Below are 20,748 nucleotides of genomic sequence, written 5' to 3'. Positions count from 1 at the left end.
ATTATCTGTGTTTCTGGTATTCTGATATGTCACTGTCTACACAAAACTATTTTTAGTTGCTTCTTTAGGAGATCAAGGATGAGGTCAAAATTTCTTAATTTCCAAGTAGATGAGGTAGCAGGTATTTCATATTGTGCATTGCTGCCCCTTATGAGTTAGGAGGATATTGCTGAGTGTTTTATTGGTTCCTTTGATTTGTGAGATGCTAAAACTGATGAAAAATCTGGGAAGCTAACAAAATTACAAAAGTGCTTCTTCAGATGAAGAAGAATAATGTAGGTTTGGTGCTACTAATTATGTTTTTTTTTTCCATTATTGATAGCTGCACACAAAGCAGTGGACATATTTGCTAAACGTCATACATAGTGGCATAACTGTATAATGTTCTGAAATGATGCCCTTCTGAAATTCTGTGCTATACAGGTGCAATGTAGCAACTGAAAATAGTGTTCACTCTGTAAAATCATACAATGATGGTGTTGCCTAAAATTGTGTTCATTCTGCCTTTAATAATCATGCAGACAAAAAGTGTTTATGCGTAGCATTCAAGTTATGGCAATGTGATATAATGTGAGCTCTTTCTGTTAAAGTCCATTTAATGTTTTATTGAATTAGATGGGAATCGCTTTATTTACATTTTCATCTTATTAAGATGTGTGAAATTAGGAAAAAGAACTTGCTGCTATGTGCATTCAAGGAGGGAGTAAAGGGGGAGTAGTATGTTTTCTCTTAAACTGACATAATCAGCAATCATGGACAAATATTTTTGAACAGTATAATGCCCCTGATGTTCCGCATTTTCAGTGAAATTAAAAACACAGAAACAAAAAGGCATTAATTTGTGTTCAGAAATTAAAATGTAACAAGGGCCCCTTCTTCTTTTTTCTGAGCCACAGTACACCAAAATATCTGTGCATGCCACCAACTACAGGCTCTTTTATACTTATGGCAATATGTCTTTATAATGCCTTGTTAAGTGTGACTGCTTGTTTATCTTTAGCCAAGTCAAAAGTTTTCTTTTTTTAGCAATTCTAATGTGTATTTCTGGTAGTTGTTGTAGTTGGTATATATTTTTGTGCTTCTGTAATAATCTAAATGTCCTCCTTAGGACAAAGGTAAGCTCTATACACCTATCAATCAACCTATTATGACAGAGGGCTGTGGCCACTGCCCAGGCAGGAGGCATATATTTTGGAAGGACCAGGGGACCAGATGTGCACAGGACACTGCTTCCCCCAGAGCATTAGAAGGCAGCTCCCCTTTGTTGCTGTAGCTCCACAGATTCCCAAAGGGCTTCATGGGAGTTGCAATTTAGGATGGCCCTGTTGGGTTCCGTGGGGGCTGCCAGGGGGAGCTGCGGAACCCTACATTGGGCTTCCACCACACCTGGGAGTGATTCCACCCACCTGGAGGACTCTCAGGATCAGCATAAAAGGAGCCACCTCACTTCACTCGGGGAGCCAGAGTCAGGAGGAAGAGGGATGAAGTTTGCCAGAGGAGGAGTGGAAGCGGAATGAGGAAGAGAAAGGAAGAAAGAAGGACTATGTTGTGGTGTGTCATTGGTGCTTGCACTGTGCTGTGTTGTGGGGAGCAAGCAAAAAGTGCTGCCCCACGTGAATAAATGTGTGCTGTATGGTAAGAGTTGTGTCTGCATCTGTCTGTGTCAGGGAAAAGCATCAGGAGTGCCCTCTGGTGGCCACACTATACACACACATATATATATGTGTATGATTTTCAAATTTTTCTCCACTGGTACTTAAAATATTCTTTAATTAACAAAACTATTTTTCCTTTTATCATTTTAATAGGTAATTCAAACTGTGACTGCTATGGACAAAGATGACTTTGCAAATGGGCCACAGTTCTTCTTTTCATTTCCAGATGATCTTCCAGTTAACCCTAATTTTACTCTGAGGAATAATGAAGGTAACATATTTATATTCTTTAAAATATTGCAGTCATGGAGATTCAATTACAAATCTCAGTGTCTGTGGAATTTCAAGGCAGTAAAAACTTTTCTGATATGATTGTTAGGGTTTTACCTCTGTTGCCATACTGGTTCTAATGATCGAGGAGAGGGATCTGTTGAATGTGTGTAGTTTGTGGAGACTATTAAACTGGTAAAAAAGTTAGAGTTTGGTCCAAGAAGTTTTTTTTTTTCCCTTGTATACTGGTTACATGAAGATGGACACTTAGTGTATTTTAAAACTGTAAACTTGCACACATTTTCACATTAGAAGAAAAATGATACCTAGTGGGCAAAAGACTCGGTAAAGACAAAAAGGGCAAACACAATCAAAAATATTAAAAAGCAATAAGACTGATTCGCCCAGCAGTGATATTGTTAATAATTTTGGTTGTGGATGTGACATCACACGGACACTCAAGATAAGTGTGTTTAGGAATGGTATTTCAGCATTGGCATAACAGGCCATTGTTCCTCGTTCCCCTTTTTTCTGGACACAGCAGCGGATATTTTCAATTTGCGTATTGCACTATAATAAAGAAGGCACCATAGAGATTTCTTGGCTGTTTTGTACATTAAGTGGAAATGTTGCTTGAGGTTACTATGAGGCAGCTGCATGTTGTGTTCTCAAGGCATTCACAGACTCCAGTCACACATGTCACATTTAATTGCTCACAAAATTGCAGTAGGCCAAATACATTTCCATACAAAATACCAGTGGGGAAATATATTTGCATTTATAAAATTCTTTGATTATGTAATCTGTGTTGATTTGGTACAATATAAGTTTGCAGCTTGCCATTTTATTTATTTCCTATTTTTATTCTTATTGTAAACAAATACTAATAAGAATTTAAAAGTAGGCTACTGGTGACATATCTGAAAAGTGGTAAATGCCGCTGCCTCCTGGCTCTAGGAATCCAGATCTGATTCCTGGCACAGTCTGTCTGATTTTAGGACATTCTCAGCATATCTGGTTTAATTTTCTCTCGGAATTCCAGTGCTATTGTAGCCCAACGACATGTGTACTAAGTTAATATGTGACTGCAAATTAGCCCAAAATGCAGGAATATAGCTTTCTACATGAGTGTGTTTTATGGTGCTATGATGGACTGATGCCCAATTCAGGGTTGGTCGCTGCTGGTAGGGTGCTTCTTTTGACTGTGTGATGTATCAGTGTGTGAGTAATAATGCTGAATGAAGGATGTGATTATTTACAAAGTAATTTAATAAGGAAGACTTCTGTTAATGTGAAAATGTTTTTTTTATTAAAAGACTAAAGTAAAAGAATTTATTTATTTTTTTATCATTACATATATACATACATACAGATTTACAAATATAATATGGCATGTACAGTCCAGACAGTAATCAGAGATTTAAGTTTATAAGCAGAAGTGTTAAAGTAAGGAAAAAATAAAACAGACATTCCAGCTAACAAAAGAAATGACTAGCTAACATCTGAACTAGTGTGGTGCTGAGGTGTCACTTGTTGCATGACTGTACTTGGGTCCTAATCTGCACCCATCACACGACAAACTAACTCAGGCTCCCAGATTAGGACCCGAGTGCAGTCATGCAACGGGTGACACCTCAGCACCACACTAGTTCAGATGGAGTGGAACAGTGTGAGGTTTATTATGGTGGCTGTGGTGCCTATTCTGCCACCAACCCCCAGGTTTTTCCCTGCAGGTTGGAGGGCCTACATGCAGGGCTGGATGCAGATTAACGTCATACCCAGGATGGAGCAATTGCAGGTTAAGGGCCTTGCTCAAGGGCCCAATGAAGAAGAGTCACTTTTGGCATTTACGCCACCAGAGTAGAGGAAGGAAAAAATGTAATTAACAGCATACTTAGAGAAAGTCACAGGGAAGTTTAAGGTCCTTTGGAACTACCAAAACTACAGTTTTCACCTACATCAACTGCCTTCCTTCCTGATTTCAGGTTTTCTACAATTTCATACGCTAAATTTTAAAGTCCACTGTGGTATAAACCTGATAGTCTGCCACTGTTTCAGTAACTGTTCATTCTGTCCGTTCTCCTGTCCGCTTTTTGAACTCACTTAATCCAATGTCCTGCTTATGGGAACCTGTTTATTACAAAACTGCTGCAGTATTTTATTTCAGTTATAGAAACAGTGGCTATGTAAAAAGTAGAAGGATATAAAGAAGACAAATAGAAGTGGGAAACGTCATGAATTTCTGGTAACCATGAATGACAGACTCAATTTTACATTTAAGCAAGTAACTAACAGATTGTTTTTCAGCATGAACAGCATAATCAGCAGCTCTGATAAGGATGACTGTCAACCTGGATTTAAATGTTGAGGACAATGACACATCTTTTACTTCTAGCATTTGCATCATGTCACAGTCTGAGCACCTTGTAGCTAAATGCTTAGCTACATATACAGTAGTTCATTTATTCATGCTTTGAATTTTGTTGGAACACCGTGCCTTGCATTTATAATTAAGATTTGCATAAAAAAGGCTACTCACATAAACCTTTACATGTTGAAAGGAAGATTTTGAAGCAGGCTATAAACTTAGAACTTAGAATAGATATGACATGGTCATACTTTTTATATTTCCAGTTCTTCCTAGGGAATTCCCAGACACTTCTAAACTAACGAAGAAATATAATCCCTCTAGCACATCTTGGATCTACTGCAGGGTATCCATCCAATGGAACATGCCTGAAGCAACTCTAGGGTGAGCCATCTGGAAAGAATCCTTTCTACAGACCCAAATGACCTCAACTGGTTCCTCTCTGTCCAGTAAAGCAGCAACATTACTCTGAGGCTGTCATGAAATTATTGAGTTTCTCACCCTATAATGGAGTGTCATCCCAGCCACCCTGCAAACAAACCTCACTTCTGCCACTTGTACTTGTGATCTCATTCTTTCGGTCAATACCCATAGCTCATGACTAAAGATGAAAACAGGTAAGATCGACTAGTGATCGACCAGTAAGCCAAGAGTTTTGTCATTAGGCTCAGTTCCCACTTTACCATCATGGACCTGTACAGCGTCCACAAAACAGCTTCTGTTACTCCAATCCTCTTGATAAGATCCTGAGGTACCTGAACTCCTCCAGTAAGGACTCACCTGGGGAAAGCAAGCCACTCTTTTCTGTGAGGGACTTGGAAGTACTGAAAGCCCATTCCAGCCACTTCACATTCAGCAGTGAATCACTCAAGTGGGTGCCAAAGGTTACAGTCAGATTAGGCTAAGAGGACAAGGTCATCTGCATAAAGCAACAATTATTGCCCCTAGTCTCCAAAAGTGGACACCCTCAAGTCCTTGGCTGTACCTTAATATCCTGGCCATAAAAATCATAAACAGGAAGGGTGACAAGATACAGCCTTGATTGAGTCCACCGGTCACAGTTAATGCCAAGTATTCGGACAGATTGCACTGTGACTATATAGGGAATGAATAGCACGCAAGAGCCGACCTGTTACCCCATACTCCTGCAGCACCAACAACATAACATGACAACGGACGCTGTCATATGTTTTATCAAAATCTACAAAATATGTGTAGACTTGGTTATCATACTCCCAAATGCATGTTTGTTTATTACTGGGTAATCATTGCAACAAATACAGAATGGAAGCAGGATTTAAATACCCATTACAGTATCATTGTGAAAATAAGAGCCTGACATAAAGCTGTTCAGTATTTAAATGCACCCTGAGGTATACAAACATAAAATACATTGAAGGATGGAACTGAATAAGCAACCTTGTGGTTTTAGGTTCAGTGAAATAGCTGGTACACCACGCTGTTCAGCTCTGATTTAAAAAGTGACACTATATTGTTACTGTATGCAGAGTTATTACTTAAAGTAAATCAGTTTTTCTTATTTTTAAAGAAGCAGCAGTTATAGCCTATGGGCTTCAGCTGCCATGCCCCCTAATTGGATTGAACAGGTTTAGTACTACATTGTTCAATTTTTATTAGTCATCCAATGTTTTAATTCATTGAAACATTTAGTAAGTCATTACGAATATTTGAGAGATAAAACTGAGTATCTTCTGCATGTATGCAAACCTAAACATCACTTTTTCAAGCTTGCTGTCAGTGAGAGTGTATAAAAAAGCAGTAATAATCAACTCATATGTTCAGAAAGTAAACAAAGGGTACTATCATATTTTTGTTCATATGGCAGTAGTATGAGCCTATTTACAAAATAATAGAATCTGGTAGCCCAGCTTACTTTTCTAGACCTCAGTAACAAGATATAGCCAAATGCTACATTTATATCTGAATGAATAATTACTCTATAACTTCTATTGAAAACTATTAGAATGTCATCGACAATACAACAATAGCCTTCTTCTGTATCATGGCCTTTGTTTAACAACAGATTTAAACTTTTAAAAAAATTGTAGATATGAGACTGCTTGACTTTTTTTTTTTTTTTTTTTTTTTTTTACAAATGCTTGACAACTATATTTTAAACATAATGGCATATAATTATTAGCTATTTTTAGGTCTAGATCAGGATTGACTGTAGCTACTTTAAAGCATGGCTAACTTTGACTCTCAATAAAAAGCTAATAATTACTTTAAGAATGGGCATACAGTATATGGTAATTCATTTAAAGAGTAAATTAGTTTTTCACAGTTTTTGATGTGACTGGGTCTGTGGGGCTGGTTTCATTTCAGAAGTTAAAGCTGAATTCACTGTTAAGTTATTATATTGAAAATACTAAAGAGGTATGAGGAATGATGTAGTTAGATCCTGGAATAATACATTTCAGAGTCATTTCATTGATCCATTGACCTATGCTATCTGCTTTGTGATTAAAAAATAAAATCAGCTTTCTAATATTTGGATGGATTTTATTTTTGTTAATGGTTGTTAATATTTTTTGTCAAATTGGCCACTATTTTAAACAGTATGTGATGGCCATGTTCATTATCCTTTATTAATTTGCAAGAGTATTCGGAGTTGGTTAGATATAAACATACTCAACAATGCCACCTGCTACCCAATTATTTGAACTATCATATAAACTTAAAGTCTAAAAAAGTCACTTGTCCTATCTGCTCAATTCTTCTCACCATTATTTAATATTCCTCAAATTCTCTATTAACTACAAGCACTATAGAACTAAAGCCCCACCTCAATACCACTTCTCCTTTACAGTGATTTTCTGCTGTCCTGCATTTGGCTGTATATGAAAGAGATGAGTGACCCCAATCCATATTCATTAAAGCCAAGCCAGTGATTCTGTGTAGTGCTCAGTCAGAAAAAACATTTATTCCTGTAGTTCTACAATACATCTTATCTTTTATTGCAAAATGATTGCTTTAATAAATGAATGCTGAACTACAGTGTCCTTGTAATCAATATTTTTAACATTAGATTTTACACCATGTGCTGTCTTAACATTAGTACAATATTCCATTACATCATGTAATCATTGTATTGATTCTTCATTATACTAGATGATTTTTAAATATAAATCGCAAAATAACAAGTAAACTGACTTACAGTATTTAATATTGGTAAAATGTAATTTTTCAAAATATAGAGCAAACTAGATTGCATATTGATTTTGTTTTTCCTAGGACAGGTCATTTTATTTTAATGAAGGATATCCTCCGTATCAGGCACTTGGAGTGCCAGTCCACATAACAATTAATCATATTGCTCATATATGGGACACAGCTAATTTAATAATATTTCAGAAGGTAAAAAATATCAAATATTTTTCTTGAAGTTTTCTTTGAGTTACAAGCATTAACTTACAACATATATATATATACTGTATATATATATATATATATATATTATACACAAAAAATGTTGGGGAACCAGTGGACCCCCATTTAATCTAGAGAGAAAATAGGGAAAAAATGTCCAAAATAAACAGCACATAAGGGTGATAAAATAGCAAAAGGAACGTTATGCTTCTGAGTGCTCCTTCTCAGTCACTGGTAGTCATCAAATTGACTGCCTCCTTTGGTCTCAGGTGGTTTTATAGCGCTGATTTCTGGAAGGCGCAGGTCCTAGTGATGTGAACCAGGAAGTGACATCACTCAGCTTCCGGACGACTTTCTCTTGAACTGCAGTTGGAAAGAGAGGTTGTGTTGTTAACAAAGAGCCTGTAGAGCCTTGAGGATGCCTCCTATTTGCGCATGCCTATATATAATTTTATATATGCTATATATACTGTATGTGTGTGTGTAGCAATGCTACTTAGATTGTCCTACATCTTCCAGCAGCCTCAGTGGTATAGCACCATTGGACAGCTTTGGGGGACGCATGGGCTATTGGGAAGAAGATCGAGCAGACAAGCCACTTAAAAAGGGACCTAAAAGATACTGGGAGATCGCAGTCATCCATCTGTTTGCTAATACAGCTCATACACACACTTGGATTATGACTTGACCACCTTGGATTACAGTTTCTGTTTGGATGTATTTGCTGTCCTGTGCCTTCCTGTTTGTATGAGTTTGTACTGATTGGATACGTCTTTGTCTAACTAATCACTTCAGACCCTACACCACATCGTGTACCTGGTAGGATAAAACTTTACATTGTTTTCAGAAATCTGTTATACAGGACTGTTTTGGACATTGTTGTTGGTGTTTATTGTTAGTGTTGTAATTTGTTATCTCCATTGGGGATTTGGGGAGGGTGTTTGCGTATGTGGCCTTGGTTATATTGTGTGTTCTTTTTTTCATTATTTGATTAATATATTTCAATGTTAATTATCTCTTTATTATGCCAATAAGAGTGTCTCTGTTTGCCATGTTACCACAATAAAATAAACAAATCCCTGACTTCAGACACTGTGAATATTAACACTTAATCATCACAGTCTAACACCAAGTCAATTAAGCTTCAGGGATATCAATCTGTGCAATTAGGAAGCATAAGCGATTGTGAATCAACTTCTCCTGCTTTGGTGCAAATGAAAGTGACAACAGGTGCGCTGGAGAAGCAACACCAAGACAACTCCCAAAAAGGGAATTCTTTTGCAGGTGTAGGCCACAGACAATTGCTCTCTCATCCTTCCTCACGGATTCTTCTGTACTTTTGCATTTTACTAGTGTCTTTGTCACTACTGGTATCATGAGGCCATACCTGAAGTTGATTCTGATTACACAGGTAGTCCATCTCCCCCAGGATGGCACATCCATATGTGCCATCATAAGAAGGTCTCAAAATAATGGAGAAGATGCAGGGTGGCGGGCTGTTACATGAGGAGAGCTATAAAAACATAGATGCCCATAGAAGGGCATCAACCCTGCTGCAGGGCCGGTATCTGCTTAGTTGTGTGAGGAGGAGCAGGAGGAGCACTACCATAGCCCTATAAAATGACCTTCAGCTTTCTACTGGTGTCAGTGTTTCTCACCAAAATGTCAGAAACAGACCCCATAAGGTTGGTACAAGAGACCAACGTCCACTAGTGCAGGGGTGGGCAGATTCAGTCCTGGAGGGCCGCAGTGGCTGCAGGTTTTTGTTCCAACCCAGTTGCTTAATTAAAAACCAATCCTAGTCAATTATTTAATTGCATAGCTAGCTAGTGCTTTAACTCTGCCATGTCAGGTCATTCTCATATCCTAGATTTATTTTCCTTTCTAAGGATATCATCCAAATGATTTGAAGTCTAAACAGATGAGTAATTCTCAGTGCTTCACTTTTTTCTCTTCACTTTCCTTCCAAGTATTTAATTAAACCAAATAGTGCGTGATAAATACACACAGGTGTAAATAAAAACAAGCTAAATGGAGAAATGCTGGTCTCTTTTGTCATTTGCATGGTATTGCTAATTAGGAGCAATTAAAAACCAAGAATACAGCTGTTTAAGACTAAAATAAGCAATAAGGGTTCAAAATCTTAACGAGCGAGACAACTAAAGTGAAGCAGAAGTGTTACTTGAGCAATAAGGGCTCCTTATTAAGCAATTGGGTTGAAGCAAAAACCTGCAGCCACTGCGGCCCTCCAGGACTGAATCTGCCCACCCCTGCACTAGTGGGACCTGTGCTGTCAACGCATCACCGTGCAGCTCAATTGGTATTTACCAGAGAATACACAATTGGCAGCTCTGCCACTGACATCCTGTTCTCCTCACAGGTGAGAGCAGGTCCACACTGAGCACATGTGACAGATGTGAAAGAGTCTGGAGATGCCAGTGAACATTATGCAGTCAGCAAATTCATCCATCATGCCCGGTTTGGTGGTGGGTCAGTAATGGTCTAGGGAGGCATACCTTGGAGGGTCACACAGACCTCCACGTGCTACATTACCGTGACTCCTGCTAGGTACCAGGATAAATTCCTCAGAGCCATTGTCAGACCTTATCCTGGTGCAGTTGGCCCTGGGTTCCTCCTGCTGTAGGACAGTGTTGGGCTCATGTGGCTGAAGTGTGTGGGCAGTTCCTGGATGACAAAGGCATTAATGCCATTGACTGGTCCACACAGATCCAGGTTTGGAAGGAGATCCCCCAAAACACCGTCTGCCATCTCATCAGGAGCGTACCCAGATATTGTCAGGAGCACACACAGGCACATGGGGCCATAAACACTACTGAGTCACATTATGAGTGCTGTGATGAAATTCTTCCAAGCTGGATCAGCACTGTAGGTAAGGGAAGTGGAGTGCTGAGGGTGCACCAACACCCTCCTGTCTTATATACACTAACAGTAAGCTGTTGATTAAATCTCCCACTAGTTCTGTTTGTGAAGTCACATGCCATCATAACTCATCAAGAGGATTTATAACCACCTAAGACACTGCAGGCTGAAGTGAAACAGTTTCCCCATTTTGCAGTGGGAACCCATCTCAGTTATAACATTATTGATGAAAGTAGATAAAGTAACAAATTATATCTGTTACTTGTCACTTTCACAAAAAAAGCCTGACACCTTATTGTTTTACTAGCTTGGGTTAAAAAGAAGCGTGAAGGTAAAGAACATCAGGATATTAATTAGTCACTTACACTTGACATGCATATACAGAATTACTAATTGAGGGTAGTTTCATAAAGTGCAATTTAACTTTTCAATGAAAATTTAAAAATTGAGCATTTCTGTTCAAACATTTGGCCACTAAATATGATACACAGTACATGCACTGCATGTTTAATAAGCTGATTGCTTGTTATGCAACACTATTTGCCATGTTATATGAGACTATGTAGTGTTTTCAGGCAATTTTATACTTTGTAACAGATTTTAAAATACACAACACTCCTCTGTTTGACACCTACATATTACTTCTTCCTCTTCTGTCTGTGGCTTATATTTTTATATTTTGTCCTAGCAGAAGCCAGAAACCATTAAAGGTGGGTTATGGTGCTGATTACCAATGACACGTTAGATAAAGATTAAAGACATAAAACAACTATTCTTTAATGATTTCCAACTTGCATTTTTCTGTCACGAGACATGGACGCAATCCAGTGACCTGAGACGAAGACTGGACTCCTTCAGTGCTGTGTCTCTTCAGAGAATCCTTGGGTACCACTGGTTTGAGTTTGTGTTGAATGAGCGATTGCTCATGGAGTCCCGAACGAGGCACATTACCTGCATTGTGAGGGAGCATCAGTTATGGAACTACGGCCATGTGGTGTGATTCCCCGAGGGTGATCCGACTTGCTGGATCCTCATTGTTGAGGACTCGAGTGGCTGGACTACGCCAAGGGGACGGCCACATAACACGTAGCTGCGAAAGACAGATGGTCATTTCTGGACGGTGGGACTGGACTACGTGTCTGCCTAGGGGGTTGCCAACCAGGATCCTGAGTTGTTTTGTCATGTAGTAGCTCCGGCAACTCGCTGAACCAACAACAACAACATTTATGTATGTAGCACATTTTCATACAAAAAAGTAGCTCAAAGTGCTCAACCAGTGCATGCTCCCCAACCTGACCTGACCTGTACCCTGTAATATGTGTCATTAATTATCATGTAATGTTTCTTGTTTTGACTGAAAGATATTGATTTTTTTCCCACAAGTCAAAATTATTTCTTCACAATCATGGTACAGTGGACCCTTGACTTACGAACTCAATTCGTTTGCGAGGGCTGGTTGTAACTCAAGTTGGTTGTAAGTCAAGACTGTTTTTCCCATAAGAAATAATGGAAATACCCATAATGCGTTCCGAACCTCCCACTGCAACACTTACTTAACCTTTTCATAATAAAAAAGGGTTGTATAATGTGCATAATTTACCAAAACACCAATAATATTTCTAATGTACTAACCAAAAAGTTATAAAAAGTGTGTAGCCTACCAGAAACAACAATTTCATACTGTACTCACCATTAATTTGACATCTTTGGGCTGCAGGATGGGAGGGGGAGGAGAATGAAACGGAAGGTTTTTTAAAGGCTTTCTTTAACTTCGCTCAGGCGTTTGCAATTATTTCAATAGCTTCTTTTGCGTTAATTTTAATCTCCTCCTGCCTACAAGTTATTCTGACGAGAATTTTTCTCAGCATTTCCTTGCGATAATACACTTTCAAGGTCCGAATGATACCCAAATCCAATGGCTGAAGCGCTGCCGTGCACTTGGGTGAGAGGAATTCAACTGGAACTTTAATAATAATAATAATAATTCATTACATTTACATAGCGCTTTTCTCAGTACTCAAAACGCTATCCACACAGGGAGGAACCAGGAAGCGAACCCACAATCTTCCAGAGTCTCCTTACTGCAAAGCAGCAGCACTACCACTGCACCACCTGTGAGGACATTTATTTTAATGTGGAAGCATGTTGTGGGCAGCACAGTTATCAATCAGAAGCTGTATCATCCTTTTTTTTTCCTTCATATTGTGAGGTTTCTGAACTCAACTCAATGGGAACGACACGCTGAATTGTGTCCTGAAGCGCGATTGCTGCGTCTGTGGAAGCTTGTTTGTCCGTTGGCGGGCAGGGTAACAACAGACTCATAGCGCTGCAGTGAAGCGACACAGAAGCAAATCATAAAAGATCGGGGTCGCGCAATAAGTCCCTGTCTTGCTCCCCAAAGCACGAGATTGAGTCTCAGTACTTTAGCAAAACCAGCTTTATTCAGCTTGAAACAGAAACGGCATACTTATTTATTGCAGCGTGATCTGCCACTCTGCTATACACAGACACAGCAGATTAGTGATCAAGTTACCTGGTACCTGCATTTACAATGTTCCTTGCATATCACCCATCGATATCTTTTCTGTTTGCTTTGGCTGAGAGACTCAGCACAGCTTTGAGCCGACTGTTGCCCCAGCAACAGATAAACAGTCTTCCATAGACGCGGAGTTTGGACTTCAGGACGCTCTTCGGCATGTCCTCTAGTTGGGGGAGGTCCCAAGAGAGTGTACAAACCTCACATTTACCTTGAATGAGTGCCGCATTAATAGGAATGTTTCTTGAACGCGCATCACTGAACCACATAAAAACTGCTTTTTCGACGTGTTCAAATGCAGCAGTTCACATACGTTTTGCAAGCCAAGATTTTTCTTCTTTTTTTTGCTCGGTCTTTCAAGAAAGTTGACAGCATCGATAGCGAAATTCCAAATTCACTGGCAACGTCTTTTTTTCTATTTGCTGCAATCGAGAGATGCAAAAAATGAAAAGTTTTTTTTCTAATATGAACTGTTATCGTTTTTTCATGTCTGCCGTATCTATAGGAGGGTGACAATGAGTTAAATTCCAATGGATGTTTTTCAAATGTTGACGAGCAATAAGTAAAAAGTAAGACTGAAATACGAGGAAAGTCAGAAGAAAGAAAAACAAATTACAGTGTTTCTGTTTGGGGGGTTGTTGTGCACAACTGAGCTGTGGTACAGAATTAACTGCTCTGTGAATGATTCATTCAAGCATTTCAAGGTCTTTAGGGCACTTCGTTGTAATGAAAGTATCTGCTGAATGTACTTTGTAGTAACGAGATTTCTATAGACTCGCATCATATGGGGAAGCTGTCGGGACCATAAAAACACTTCGCTGTAATGAAAATTTTATTGTAAAGTTATTCGTTGTAACGGAATTTTACCTGTATATAGATAAATAACTGCACTGACCGAAATTACGTCCACAAACACATGTATCTGGGCTTCAACTGACACTTACTAACGCTCTCGGCTGTTTGTTTACAATCGCGCAAGCGGATACACGTGACTGCATTCAGGTCGTAACGCAAGATGTTGGTCGTAAATCAAAATAAAAATTTTGATCGTAAATCAAGTTGTTCGCATGTCAGACCGGTCGTATATCAAGGGTCGACTGTATATATTCATTTGGTACATTAACTTATTTTCTGAATTAAAGCATTTTTTTTATTTTTAAAAATTCTTTGACTGTTCTTGCATTTTAAAATTGAAGTGAAAGGGCCAGGGTCAAACTTCAAAATGATCACTATATTTATGATTATGTTAGTTTGCCCAAAACATTTTTGAGCCCCTAAAAATAGGGGGACCCTGCATAAAAGTGTCTGTCATTCCTAAACGGCCCATACAATATTTTTGGTAAACCAAGGTTATTATAGTTAACGAAAACTAAAATCAAAACTGAAACTATTATTAAAAAACATTTCTGTAAACTTAAATAAAATAATTAACAAAACCGAAATGAAAAACTAAAACTAAATGAAACTATTAAAGTAGCTGGAAAGACTAACTGAAATAAAATAATAATTTACTAAAAAAAATTTTAGTTTTCATTTTTGAATGAATATTCTTGCTGTTAGTTTTTAACCCTTATAACTTTTAACTCTAAAACTGAAAGTCATCCACCATAAGCCACCCGCACATATTCATCCAGTGAACGGTGGCAGGAGACCGAGGGTGGGTGTTCACACAGCATTTGCGGTGACAGATTGCGCTGAATACGCACGTAAAGCATGTGGAATAGAAAGTGATTTACTGTGCTACCTTTCTTTGCACTTGTTATATATCAAGGTGTAATTCAAACATCTGAAATCGGAATGTGCTGGTCCACAAAAACTTTACCGTATGGACAGAAAAATCGTGAGTGAGTACCGTTTCAGTTTATTTCTCAGGTGCCTGCATTTTGTTGACAGTAATTCGCCTGCCACTTCGCACATGAAGTATACAAAGTATAGAGAAAGTATAGTAATCATGAAAAAATTTGACCTAGACATTGTGATGAATCTTGGCGTTTTAGACCTCCTCAAGTCCAAAAATACTGTTTTTTGGAATTATGTCTGTGTGTGTGTGTGTGTGTGTGTGTGTGTGTGTGTGTGTGTAAACACAATATCTCAAAAACGCAACTAGATAGATGGATGAAATTTGGCATGTGGTTGTTACACCAGAATTGCAAATCTGTATTAACTTTTGGGCCAAATCCATTAACCAGAAGTGGTACTTTACCGTGAACACATACTTGATTTTTTTTTATTCATGCACTTTACTTTTATAATAATTTTTCAATATATTATTAATTTGATTTGATTTGTTGTTGATGGTTCTTTAATGTACATAATACAATCATTGTCTTCCGGTTTACTCCTCAAATATCCATCACCATATCTGAGTACACAAGAAAGTCTAGGAGAGACCACTCCTGATTTTTGAAAATAAAACGGCACTGATCGAGAGACTGACTAGGTCATCATACAAGATCAGTATATTGTTGCTGACTAATCACTTTTGCTTTAAAAATGTTGTTTAACAACAAAGCGATACAAACCTTGTAAAATTCCTGAGTTGGCAATGTCTCCACTGAACTACAGGTAGGTAGGCGAAGAGAGTCTGCCAAGTGATGAAAAGCTAAACATACTAATTAGTTTTTGTATTTATTCTATATTTATTAATTTATGTTTTTAAATTCATATTCACAGCCCAAAATACCTGATATTGTGAAAATAATCCAGTAGCAGAATTATGTTTTAAAATATCTGTCCCAGTTTTTTCAATGTTTCTCTCTCTCTCAAAACAGATAGTTGAAATATCATATTCTTTTTGTTCTTAACATCAGCCATATCATACATATTGCATACCAGGGATTTTTCCTGCCTTTCATCCAAACCTGCTTGGGTAGGCTCCAGGTTCCTGTGATCCTGCTCTGGATAAACAGGTTTAGATAATATCAGATGCTGTCTCTGTTGTTTTCTGCCTGTCCATACTCTTATTACCTTCTCTTGCTCTGCTCATTATGGGTTTTCTGTTCTTATGGATGGGCTATTCAAGTCTCACTGCCGCTAACCTTGACACTACATGCCTGTTTTTCTTTGTTTCCCTTTCTACAGCTAGGTGGGGTCTACACACTGATTCAAGCTTAATATCCCTTGTCTTCCTTAGCCCCCGTGATTTTCATGGTCACACCTGTCAGAACACAGTAGAATTTCTGTTCTTATTTTTTTTTATATCTTTTCAGGCCTGCAGGTGCAAAATTCTGTCTATAAATTGTTTGTGCCTGAGATGGAATCAGAGATCAATATGGCTGGTAGAAAATAACAAAGCCCAGTGTTTGAGATTTTTGAATGCAATATTGAAGGCATTCATCATAAGCACATTGTCTTGGAGTGAGATATGTTGTTTGCTGTAGACATTTAGAGTAAAAAAACCCTCACTTCTTAAAATTCACCTAGTTTTCATTACAGATTGGCCCATTCTGAATAATAAAAGGAAAAGAAAAAAAATGCCAACAGTCAGCCCAATTTGTTCAGCACAAATGACATAGAAAATATTTTTTAAATTATAAAATTGTGTAAAATTGTTGATATTCAGTACCTGGTTGTGATTATGCTTGCTTTTATCAGACAAAAACAAAACCAAATAGTAAAGTGTATTGTGTAGTGTTGTAAGCTTCCACTAACATTAAATTCATCTTATATCCAAACCCATTAAGTGTACAGTTCTGTCTCATTGTGACACAAAAACTAAACTCCATAGTAGCTCTTTAACCATATTATAATTACTAAAACTGAAACTAATAAATAAATATATATATATATATATATATATATTGTGATAGATTGAGGTCTCCGTGACCCCTTGAACCCTCAGACTAGACGTCAGACACCAGGTAAAAGTCCAAATATAAATATTTATTGGGACAATAACGTGCACAAAGCACCCTCCTCTCCACAATACTCAATAATAAATCACTAAACAATCAATAATCAATCCTCCACACTCCCAGACACTTTGCCACCCTTCCTCCCAGCTCAGCTTGACGTCTGGGATTTCCCATAGTCCTTTTATATTCCCTGACCCGGAAGTGTTTCCCATCCTACAGTCCATGTGATTTCTTATCACTTCCGGGTCAGATAAAAAGTCCTTTTCTTCAACCCGGAACTTGCCTATGACGAACTTCCAGGTTATAGGGCACAAACTCCTCTCTGGGCCCCCCTGCAGTGTCATCTGTTGGCCCCTGTGATATCCAGCAGGGCTGTAAAGGAAAACTCCATCGTCCATGATTCCCTGCTGGTATTCGGGGCACTTCCATGCAGCAGGGACAGCTCCATCTGGCGGCCTGGGGGTGTTGGCCAGGGTGACAGGCCGGCCATATCCCACAATATATATATATATATATATATATATATATATATATATATATATATATATATATATATAAAAACATAAAATAGAAATGTCTTTGTAAAATAAAAACTAAATTAAAACTAAAAATACACAATGAAGGAAAACTAAAACTAAACTGAATTTCCAAGTACGGTCAGAAAAAATTTAGAAAGAAAAACTAATATAAAAAGGCAAAACTATAATAACCTTGTGGTAAACCCCATAAAAATTAAATCTGAAACTCTATATTTCAATCACATAGTAATTGCTTTATTTCAAATATATTGTGGTGGCATACCAAAATGATGTCTCTGCCCAAATACTTATGGATCTGACTGTACTCATATCAGACAATTTCAGGGCATACTGTCAGGTCTGCCACTATATCAGACACTTGGTACATTTTTATTATAAATATCGTTTGTTACAAGCAATGGTAGACTATATAACTGTTGAAGAAAGAGAACTGCAGAGACAAATGTAGGATAGCTTGCAGCCTGACGCTATAGAAATTTGTTGAAGTGGGGGATAACCCAATTATCCCAAATGGGATAACCCAATTTTCAAAACCCTGCTCATGACCGGTGCTGCAAGCAGACAGGAAATTTATACTTATCGCAAGAAAATTGTACCAAAAATCTGATAAAATTTGTTACTTTCAGCTTACTTTTGTTGTCACAGGAAAGCACAGAAAGTACATGCTTTTCAATCAAATCTTTGCTGCTTCAAAGTGGATATATTCAGGAAGTATTACGGCTCTTGTTTTCACATTGGGACTCTCAGCCTTTCATTTTAAAAATGCACAGCTAAATATGTATTACAATGATTTTAAACTAATCACATTGCAAACCTTTTTTATTTATACTGTTGTATGTGTTGTTTGGCTACATATCAAGTCAGTCAGTCAGTCATTATCCAACCTGCTATATCCTAACACAGGGTCACGGGGGTCCCCTGGAGCCAATCCCAGCCAACACAGGGCGCAAGGCAGGAACAAATCCCGGACAGGGTGCCAACCCACCGCAGGGCACACACACAAACACACCCACACACCAATCATACACTAGGGACAATATAGGATCGCCAATGCACCTAACCTGCATGTCTTTGGACTGTGGGAGGAAACCGGAGCACCCGGAGGAAGCCCATGCAGACACGGGGAGAACATGCAAACTCCACGCAGGGAGGACCTGGGAAGTGAACCCACCACTGCACCACTGTGCTGCCCCTTACATATCAAGTGTTGATCCAAAATAGTGTAAAATACTTTTCAGCTAATCTTTGTCCTAAGAGACCCAACACAATCCACATGCTTCCTTCACATTTTACAAAATGTTGCATTTTACCAATTGACACTACTGACCTTACAGTTATGTTTCCCTCTAGTTATTGCTAATCCAAATGAAACAACGGCTTTTCCATTTCTGTTTCATAATCTCCTATTATTTTTCTTACACATTTGCCTAAAACGTAATCATCCTATTGTGAAAAGATACTTCTCTCTTTCTATAGAGAGAGAGAGAGAGAGAGAGAGTTTAGGAGCACGGCACTGATACAGTGCATTGCCGGACCCACCACATGACAAATCAATTTGGGATCCCAGATTAGGACCTGAGTGCAGCCATGCCATGGGTGACACCTCAGCACCACACTAGTTCAAATGGAGTGGAACAGTATGAGGTTTTTATGGTGGCTGGAGTGCCAATTCTGCCACCAACCCCGAGGTTTCTCCTTGCAGGTTGGAGGGCCTACATGCAGGGCTAGATGCAGATTAACGTCATACCCAGGACGGAGCAATTGCAGGTTAAGGGCCTTGCCCAAGGGCCCAAAAGAGCAGAATCTCTTTTGGCATTTACGGGATTTGAACCAGCAACCTTCCAATTGCCAGTGCAAATCCCAGTCTTTCTATAGCTCTTTGAATATACCTGAACCATATTGTTTGTTTTAAGCAGTTTATTTCTAAATATACTATATATAGTTCATCTAAAAAGAAGCATACTAAATTTGTATATATTATATTAAGCTGTTTCATGCCATATCTGTGCATTTTTTCATTTTATTACATTTCACTCTTTTTCCTACTGCACATACTGAATAAATTAAACAAAGGTTTAAAGCAGTTGTTAACATTTCATTTACATTATTTTGGCAGTGTTATATTTATCGTAAAAGTGACTGCTTCTACACAATACCTGCTATGGAAATCCTAGTATAATGAAAACTGCAACTACAATTTGATCTAAAAAATATTGCTATTAATACTGCTGCTAATCTGACAAACTTGGATTCAACTTGTATTTCTGGGAGTGAAGCAGCAGTTCGACTAACTCCTGCACACCCCATTATTTAAGGGACAGCTTAATTATGCACATATTCAGTCATGTTGCCAGTAATAGTATAATAACAAAAGACCACAAGAAAAAATGAAAACTGTTTTCTCATAATAGCATAGAAAAACAGAGAGCTCCTAACTTTTTTTAAACACCATCTTTAAAACTGTGCACATTAAAAATACTGTTTATTTGTCTACAGCATTTATTGACAAGCTGTGAGTTCTATACATGTATTTTCAAATACATTAAATATAAAAGTACAAAATAGCATTCAATAACAGCATATGATGTTAAATAATACAAACAATATTCATACAATATGTCTAGACATTTTATTAAACTTATAATGCCTCTAATATTAATAATGTAAGCAAATTGTTATTTTTAAGTAAATTAAGCAAAGGACAACAGGTAACTAAAGAGGGGAAATGGAAACAATAGCCTTCCTATGACCCAAAGCAAATAATATCTTGGAGAGGACCCTAATTAAGAAATTGTTACTTAAAAACTATGTGACCTTAAGTGATCTTGAAGAAATATAATTTGCCTGTCTTGAGTGGTGGTCACCTCCATTCCTTATTAAGCATCTGATAGACAGTTTCTGTTGATATATTTAAGTATGACTTTAAGAAGTTTTTGTTAGACTTACATTTTCTTAGCTTTTAGAAAATGGTCTTCTGTTAGGCATTTGGAGGTGATGTTTGACCCCAATCTAACTCATGCTGCCGTCTTTCTTTTACAGAAAATAGCAAACACATGTACATTCCTGATATAATTGCACTACAAGAAATTGATACGTTTTTTCAAGCTAAACCCGAATTTTGCAACACTTTTGCTTTTCTCATTGATTGTATCAAGTTCAAAACACAGGAGTAGTACATGCCAACAGGCATTTAAAAGAAAAATAACTTTTCTGGTGATGCAAAAAAATGCATCCTGTCATCTGAATTTACACAGCA

At 37.9% G+C, this 20,748-nt stretch overlaps 1 protein-coding gene across 3 annotated transcripts in view; it reads left to right on the top strand.

Annotated features, from left to right (window-relative positions):
- Positions 1-20,748, top strand: part of LOC114653468 (cadherin-18) — a 1,070,530-nt gene that overhangs the window by 955,590 nt on the left and 94,192 nt on the right. For all 3 annotated transcript variants that reach the window (XM_051928932.1, XM_051928933.1, XM_028803814.2), the window contains one exon: positions 1,809-1,926. In XM_051928932.1, coding sequence (XP_051784892.1) covers positions 1,809-1,926 — 118 coding nt within the window. The remainder of the gene's footprint in view (positions 1-1,808; positions 1,927-20,748) is intronic.

Source organism: Erpetoichthys calabaricus, chromosome 6 (assembly GCF_900747795.2).
Source record: "Erpetoichthys calabaricus chromosome 6, fErpCal1.3, whole genome shotgun sequence".
Lineage (NCBI taxonomy): Eukaryota > Metazoa > Chordata > Cladistia > Polypteriformes > Polypteridae > Erpetoichthys > Erpetoichthys calabaricus.
The sequence above is the reverse complement of the archived record's forward strand: the minus strand, read 5'-3'. Positions and strand labels throughout refer to the sequence as shown.